Source organism: Saccostrea echinata, unplaced genomic scaffold (genome assembly GCF_033153115.1).
Source record: "Saccostrea echinata isolate AGI-Se365-2 ecotype Australia unplaced genomic scaffold, CSIRO_AGI_Sech_v1 ptg000039l, whole genome shotgun sequence".
In the NCBI taxonomy this organism is placed as follows: Eukaryota; Metazoa; Mollusca; class Bivalvia; order Ostreida; family Ostreidae; genus Saccostrea; species Saccostrea echinata.
Window position 1 is genome coordinate 1,681,751 of NW_026889788.1, and position 9,333 is coordinate 1,691,083.

At 29.9% G+C, this 9,333-nt stretch overlaps 1 protein-coding gene across 1 annotated transcript; it reads left to right on the plus strand.

Moving 5' to 3' along the window:
• The first annotated feature begins 261 nt into the window (after window positions 1–261).
• Window positions 262–3,113, plus strand: LOC133200408 (actin-binding protein WASF2-like). The gene is made up of 5 exons (XM_061336214.1): window positions 262–294; window positions 1,168–1,326; window positions 1,626–1,744; window positions 2,290–2,371; window positions 2,625–3,113. The coding sequence occupies exons 1-5, from the start codon at window positions 262–264 to the stop codon at window positions 3,111–3,113; spliced, it is 882 nt and encodes a 293-aa protein (XP_061192198.1).
• The last annotated feature ends 6,220 nt before the right edge of the window (window positions 3,114–9,333 follow it).

Sequence of the window (9,333 nt, forward strand, 5' to 3'; positions counted from 1 at the left end):
CATCGACTTCGAGATAACGAGTTTTTACTTGGTTTATAGAGGTTTAATACAATAATAAGTCTCCCACATACGATGTCTTTCAAATTATTTATTATTGACAAATATATGTAAATTGTTTATGTATGATGACTTGATACCAAATAAATGAAGAAGATGTCACTTAAATATTTCAAAACTTTTAATAATAAATGTAAACATTAACAATAACAGAGCCCGTCCCCATGTTTACAAACAGAGATGTTTCACATGATGTTATGAAGAATGTCGCTGCCATTGAATTTTAAGAATTTTCGTGTAAGTTCGATTCATGAAACTAAAGTTATTTTTTGAAGGAAAATATAAATTTAAAATTGTAAACAAAACGGAAACGCAACTGTGCCCAGGCTCTTGTAACAAACTACATTGATTTTCAATGTTATCTATCCTAGTCATTTTCTAATTTAAGAATAACTTTATCTTACTTATTTATTATTTCCTTATGACAGTTCACTCTAAAGTACAAAGTCATTCAATGAAAAAAAAACTTACTTTTTTAATTTATTTTTTTTTTAAAGATAAACAACCGGGTGACTTAAAGATTACAACAAAAATACTGTATTGGATCTCAGATTTCATAACAAGGGGTAGATCTAGATTATAAACAGGAAGATCAGCTCATTATCTCTTTACATGCATAAAGAAAAGTAATCCCAATCTTAATATCGTACTTATAATACCCAGAACTTTTCAGAAGAAAATATAATTGGAAGATTCCCTGGATATTTACATGTAACGTTAGTATATATTATAACGTAAGTGGTTACTTTAGACTGATCATCATATAAATAAAATTATTTGAAATTAAAATTCCAACGGTATACACATGTATATAGTAAAACATTACTATTAAAGACTGTTAATTGTTAATTCCATGTAAATACTCTTTGGGGTGATATATATATGAGGTACTGTGCGGTAGTATCTAATACACTAATGATGATATATTTGAACTTAGTAGTTGGAATTTTTATTTTTCTTTATTCTTACTTTCTCACTAAAAAGTGAAAATAAAAGACCCTGCCATTTCTACGGCAATAAACCCATAAAGGTTAGTTGGGTAGAGGTAGGGGATGGTATCAAAAATGAGCTGGAAATCACAATCACACGCTTAGTAACATAATTCTACAGCTCAGCAGTCTCAGCAAGCATGCGGAGGACTTGTTTACCGAGCTGTCACAGGAAGTGCAGACGTTCACGGACCGCACGCGGCAGTTCCAGAGGCGCATCAACCATATTCAAGAGAAAGTCTCGAGGATGGAAGTTGCAGAAGAACGTGGTAGAATGAAAGTATTATTCAGCGTATGATACAATTTTAGGCCGTAGGATATAAGTGATAAATTAATAAATGCGTCTTTATTGTTTTCAGTAAATTGTTTTATTCAGTGTATAGAAAAAATGTTTCCTTTGAAATCGTTTTTTTTCTTTTAGAATTATCCTTACATATTATTGAGAGAGAAAAAAAAAAGCAGGATTGTACTGGTTTAATACTTGCGTGAATTTTACAAAAAAATTATGATAAAATACTCTCTGATATTTACAATGTAGCCCTCTATGCTTAGTAGTAATATTGGAATTATTCTTGGTAGTATCCATCAACAGTGAAATCCAAGAGTTCTACCCGGCATCTCCAACAGGTGGTGTCCAGATCTACAATACCTCGATGTATACTGGAAGCTTACAGTCAGTGTGAAGCTAAACCTGCACTGTACAAACTTAACCCTACATGTAAATACTCACTGACTTAAAAGAAAGATAAAGATACAATGATGTATTTGCCAAATCTTTGCATTGATACATGTATTGCAATTTGTTTTTTCTTTCAAAAAGATCTTCACGAATTTTATTGATTATATGGTGTGTAAGATATCAGATCTTGTGACTTTATAATAAAGATATTCTTGCTTTAATTAGATTGAAAAAATAAATTTGAACATTAGGTCGACATGTTCTTCTTATAATAATAATGCTTCAATGTCCTACTTGCAGATAATAAGTCGTCTTCCAGATCTTACACCTGAAATAAACATTCAAACCTTAGGTATAAAATTATTTCGAAAATACCATAGGTTTGCTTCAGCGCAAATATATTCATGGATCAAAGACATTTTATGTTTATTATTTAACTGATACATAGCTCCAAGCTATCATGTGGCACCAGTGTTCAGAAACTTCATTTTTCCAGAGATTTGTGCATTAGGTAAATACAATAAGATTAAGCATCTCTATTGAGTTTATGTATTTTTATTTTAGAGTTGATGGAGAAGACTCTTTGAAATTTTACATAAATCCAAGTTATTTCATCGAATTATGGTTGATGGACATTCAGAAAGATGTCACAAATATAGAAAATAAAAAACAACTTTGATAAAAGGTGATTGATTGATTTATTTATTGATGGATAAAATGAATACGTTATTTTCCTCACTTATTTTAAATACAATCTTTCTATACTCGTTACATATAATTGGGATTAAAACACGCATGCATATTTCCTTTCACTATACCACTTCATCTCTTTGAAATATTCAATATGAAAATGACAGATTTACAATTAGGAAAAGTACATGCTGAATTTTTCTCTGCAGAGACCAAAGAAAGTTGTTCTTCGAAAGACAACACCTCGACATCTTCGAAATATAGCACAGAGAAATGAAAAAAGGAAACATGGAGTAGAGTTCTTATTAGATTATGCTGATAGCGATCAAACAAACACTCAAAACAACCAACCTACGCCTGAACACTTGGACGTGCCTGCAAAGAGTCATGATTATCACAGCAATGACCACAGTGGCCCAGGAAATCCTCTCACTGAACCCCAGTATTCTCATGATAAAATAGAAGGATATAAAATTCTCATTGAGAAGCCAATTTCAAATGTGTCAGTTCGAACAACTCTTGAAATTATTGGAGTCTCGAAGCAAAGTCAGCAACCTTCTTCTGGACAAAACTTCTCATCTCCAACTGATACCCCCACATTCAAGTACAAAGCCAAATTTACTTCCTCCACCCCCATCATATATGGACCAAGAGGTAGCTCCCCCTCCAACTCCACCACCGCCTATGCCAATGACTGATGGGTCTATTTGTAAGATTTCTTCAAATTCAGTTTCTCCCTTACAGAAACATCTTAAAACCATTCCTCAGTTGAATCCAATATCCAAGCAACCACCTCGAGTGAACGATAGGAGTAAACTGTTAGAAGCTATCACAAGTTTTAACCCTAGTAAGTATTCCTTTCTTTTCCTTGTTTAGTATTCAATAGTTTCACATGGTTAGTGCCAGTCGTAGGGTTTTATATCTCCAACAACATGTTTATGAAATTAATGTTTAATGAAAAAGGAGCCATACCTTTTGTAAAAATTAGCTTTTATTCACTAAATGCATCACTACTAAAAAAATGCTTTGGTAGCTTATGAAATACTAGTACATGTAACTTTTGATGAATAACATGCATAGAGAAATAATGATTTTCTTCGATAAAGAAAAATTACACCCGGTGAAAGATGAGCAAAAAAAGAAACATTGACGTTTACAAAGTTATGGAAAAGGTGCTGCGCATGCGTGATATGATAGCAGGAAGTGAAGAAGAAGATGAGGAGGAGAAAGGCTCCAGTGACGATGATTGGAATTAATTAACATGAGCTACAGTGCACGCCATACCATTATGAACATTTTTTTGTAAGATATAAATTAATATACAAAAAAGAAAATGAAACCAAAATAATGATATATATGTATTTTCTCCCGATTTGTATAACATACCTAGTATAATTAACATCACTGAAATTAAGATGTGAGAACATATATGCAATTTTCTATTCCTGACATTTTGCATTTGATATATTAAAAACGCAGATAAAACAATGATTATCTAATCTTTCCGTACATAATTAGTGTTTTATAATACTCCACTTACACACTTTGCTCTAAACAGGTCCTGTAAAACAGGTATACTCACCTCCATATGAAAAAAAGTTATTGAAAAATTGCAAAATCATTTAAGGAAAAATAAACTAGAAGGATGAGAGCAACTTACTGTGCTGATAGCAGGGAAAACGATACAATCCTTTGAAGAAGAAAAAATTCCTTAAAAGCACACACAAACCACTGGCTCTGGCATTAAAATACTAGTAATGTTAAAAAGTAACATTTTATCATAATTATAAACTACTCTATTAAACTATTAAGAAATGATTTGTTCTGGGGGTTTATGAGGGTATATTTACAGTGGAGCACATGATTATTTGGAAACAACTCTTTATGAATTTCCATGTGCTCCACTGCATTAATAACCCATAAACCACGTACATTACCTAGTCTATTGCTTCTTATATTTACATTTTAACGTAATTGAATTTTTGACAATATCGGAGCTAGTTATATTTAACAAAACATTTAGGCCATCAGGGAGAGTATTGGCTCATTTTCACGCATTTCGATATATATGGTTTGTTTTAACATCAGTACATGTACATGTAAATGTACACATTTTAACTTCCCCAATACCTTGAATAAATCCTAAATTGTATTACAAATTTTAGTTAATGTCTTTTCTATGTAAGGTATGTAAACATTGCATAGGAAATGCATTAATTTTGCAATTGCTATCAATAGATCTATAAGATTAGAAATAAAGAAAAGGGAACTCCCTGTCATTTGATTTGGATAAAGCATTATTCACAGCACTGTAGAAACCACGATTGAGACAGAAGCCATTAATGATACAGTATATAGATTAATATAATGTTATGTTTTGCGTCCATTGATAATGTATATTTATATTATTTTTTATCATTGATGGACTAATCTGTTCTTATTTAAAATCATTTTCATCATCGGTGATTGTAGTTAACATCACCATCTACAAGTGATTAATTTTGTATTATTAGTGAACTGTTGTATGTTTTGTGGTTGACTTGATGGTTGATTAATAAATAAATACAATTATAACATTAATAGATGTAAAGTAATCTGCAAATGCTACATTATATTTTGTGGTTACTAAACAACATTATCTTCATTATAAGTGAGACACAGAAAAGCATCTTTATGAATTTAATGATTTTAAATGTAATGATGTTTATTAACATATTCATAGCTTTCTAAAAATTGTTTTAGATTAGATTCTGAAATTAAAATATTTAATGGGAGAACCTCTGAAAACTAATACTATATACTAGTTTTATCACATTTCGTGCATAAGTGGCATCACCTAATATTTCACATTTTAAAAGTTAGAAAAAAAGTATATGAAATCGTACGCCAAAGCATGCAAGGGGGAAAACTTGTTGCCTTTTTATTATGGAGGCAAAGATATTTTATTTAATCCATATCAAAATTTAGTGACTACTCAAGGCCAACACATGGCTGGAAAAGTTTGGTTGTTATATAAAAGTTTAATAAGTAACATATCATAAATTAATATCTTGGCTTCAGAACATGAATTTCCATTTAAGTAACTAATATCCAGGTACTTTGAATACAAAGGACATTTAGGAAGCTCGTTTTTCACAAGGAAGAGTAAGACTTTATGTAGACCATCTCTACATTTGTCCATAGGAAAAGGAAGGAAGACCCAGTTTTCAGAATGTAATTAGAAAAACTAGATTTTGTCAGAGGGAAACACATTTTTTAAAAGGACAAACTTGATGAATCGTTTTCATCTAAAAGAATTTTTTGTATGTATGTAAATATATATATATATATATATATATATATATATATATATATATATATATATATATATATATATATATATATATATATATATATATATATATATATATATATATATATACATACATACATACATTTGCAAATGTTTTCTTTTATATAACACTACTAGACTTTGACCCGTGCGTGTTGACACGGGTTGACATTGTTATGAATGCATCCATGTGCATATCGGACATTTACAAAATAGATACATCGACACATTGATATTGTAAGGTACTTTTGAGATAAACAATGAATGTGAATATAATTCTGGGGTTTTTTTGTTTTTGTTTTGTTTTGTTTTGCTTTTTTTTTTTTTTTTTTTTTTTTTTTTTTTTTTTTTTTTTTTTGCAAAATTGTTGCGTAACGGCGTAGCGCAGAATGGCTTTGACCATCAGTTAGCTATAAATCAAGTCATGAGTTAGAATCACGCCGGAGCTTACATAAATTTCACCTTTCCAAACAAATTTAATAAAAGAAATTATGGATATTTATTGAAAATATGACAACAACAAAGAGTTCAGCACTGCTGATACCTATAAAGCGTAGTTACCATGACAACCTTTACATATTTAGAAGAACAGGCTGTCCCTTCTATATAACGTACTGAAGATCAATAACAATAATTTACATATTTCACCCACTTTTTTTGAAAGTTAAAGAAATTTTTAGAGGTGAATTTAGATATAAACAATAAAATGCTTTCTTTGATGGTTCACGTGGGAAATGCACGGCGCAAGCATTGCAGGGGGTGTTCACCGTACTGTTGACAGACCAGGGTCAGAGGACATTACATGTATTTACATAACAAAGCTATAAACCTACAATAATGCTATTGATTTCACTGCACTTCTAAGAAATTTAATGTGAATTTTTTGCATGGAATCAAATATTTCTTTGCCCTTAGTTTATGTTTCATATTTACCGCGTTATAAATTTCAGCAGTGAAGGTAATAGTAAACATGGCGAACAAATTCAAGTTGCAATCATTTAGACACATTTCAAATTGAAAATATGGGTTATATTGACGTTATTTAATTACTTCGATTTGTTTCAAAGTTAAGAAATGAAAATAATGTTATTGTAATTTTTGGCGGAAAAAGAATGCTTACTTCACTAAGATGTGATTCTAGCTGGAGTTGTAACCCCCCCCCCTTCCCCTAAAAAAACATAAAAGAAAGGAAGGATAAAATAAAATTGGGTAGTTACATTAATATTGCTCCTACGATCATGAGCTTTTTGCCCCTGTTGAGATGGCCAGAGACATAAATTACATATAATAAATGTGTCTCCGAGACGGCGAATGATTACCCACGTGGCCACAATATCACATTTGTATGGATAAACTCAGAAAGATAATACAAATACGTGCAAATTTTCATTGGAAATTTGCTATATATTCTATTCATGAATATTTATGATTTCTTATATATATTTATGATTTCTTATTTTCTTATTTCTTATTAGAGAAATTATAAAATAACAAATATATAATTATCTACTTAGCACTTCTTTTGTCTTCTCTGATTTGAACACCGTGATTTACCGTGAATGTAATGCGCACGCGCAAGATTGTAAAATCCAAAAAATCCAAATGATTTCCGGAATTTTTTGTGGAATTTTCGTTGATTATTAATTAGCGAAGGCTAATTGAGAAAAAATAAAAACAAATTGGTAATCTTCAAGTACCAATTATGTTTAAAATATATATAACAAAAGACAGTACTCTTCCGATTTATCGGTATTAAAGGCCAAAAATTCGAGTCTATTATTTTAATATAGTAGTATAGATATTAAAAGCAACGCGTATCTATATCCGTATAAACACGGGTTCCTCGCGTCATAAACGTTCGACGTAATTTCTCAGTGACGTCATAAAGGGTCGACGCGCAATCAATGGATCAAACACGTGCCGTTAGGTTTGAAAAATAAAACGTTTCACGCGTTAAAGATTATAATCAGGCAAATATAAAATATGAATAAGTCACAAATGTAAATATAAGTAATAAGGTATCATTTTAAAACATCTATCGGGCTATAAATTTACCATAAAGCCCTTCGGGCTTTATGGAATTTGATCTCGTGACCAACCCGTATTTATATCCCGATAGATGTTTTAAAATGATACCTTATTTCTTAAATATATATATATATATATATATATATATATATATATATATATATATATATATATATATATATATATATATATATATATATATATATATATATATATATATATATATATATACATATATATATATATATATATATATATATATATATATATATATATATATATATATATATATATATATATATATATATATGTATGTATATATATATATATATATATATATATATATATATATATATATATATATATATATATATATATATATATATATATATATATATATATATATATATATATATATATATATATATATACATACATACATACATATGATTCCAAGCATGAAATATTTAAGAAATAAATAACAAGTTTAAAAACTTCAATGGGAATTGAAGTGGGTCGGTCACGTGATCAAATCCTGTGAAGGCCGAAGGCCTTCTCAGAAGATTTGATCACGTACCGACCCACTTCAATTCCCATTGAAGTTTTTAAACTTGTTATTTATTACTTATATATACATTTGAGACGGACAATCGAATGTAATCGAATATAAATATTGCACTAACTGTGCGCCGTAGATTTTGACAATTACGCTAGGTGTAGATCGGCTTGACAACATCGGTTCTCCAACAACATGTTTATGAAATTAATGTTTAATGAAAAAGGAGCCATACCTTTTGTAAAAATTAGCTTTTATTCACTAAATGCATCACTACTAAAAAAAATGCTTTGGTAGCTTATGAAATACTAGTACATGTAACTTTTGATGAATAACATGCATAGAGAAATAATGATTTTCTTCGATAAAGAAAAATTACACCCGGTGAAAGATGAGCAAAAAAAGAAACATTGACGTTTACAAAGTTATGGAAAAGGTGCTGCGCATGCGTGATATGATAGCAGGAAGTGAAGAAGAAGATGAGGAGGAGAAAGGCTCCAGTGACGATGATTGGAATTAATTAACATGAGCTACAGTGCACGCCATACCATTATGAACATTTTTTTGTAAGATATAAATTAATATACAAAAAAGAAAATGAAACCAAAATAATGATATATATGTATTTTCTCCCGATTTGTATAACATACCTAGTATAATTAACATCACTGAAATTAAGATGTGAGAACATATATGCAATTTTCTATTCCTGACATTTTGCATTTGATATATTAAAAACGCAGATAAAACAATGATTATCTAATCTTTCCGTACATAATTAGTGTTTTATAATACTCCACTTACACACTTTGCTCTAAACAGGTCCTGTAAAACAGGTATACTCACCTCCATATGAAAAAAAGTTATTGAAAAATTGCAAAATCATTTAAGGAAAAATAAACTAGAAGGATGAGAGCAACTTACTGTGCTGATAGCAGGGAAAACGATACAATCCTTTGAAGAAGAAAAAATTCCTTAAAAGCACACACAAACCACTGGCTCT

Excerpts from the sequence above, each read along its gene's own strand:
- LOC133200408 (XM_061336214.1), top strand. The coding sequence starts at position 262 with ATGTCGCTGCCATTGAATTTTAAGAATTTTCGT. Across the intron at positions 1,327-1,625 it reads AAGAACGTGGTAGAATGAAA|TATCCATCAACAGTGAAATC; the intron begins GTATTATTCAGC and ends TATTCTTGGTAG. Across the intron at positions 1,745-2,289 it reads TGTGAAGCTAAACCTGCACT|AGTTGATGGAGAAGACTCTT; the intron begins GTACAAACTTAA and ends TTTTTATTTTAG.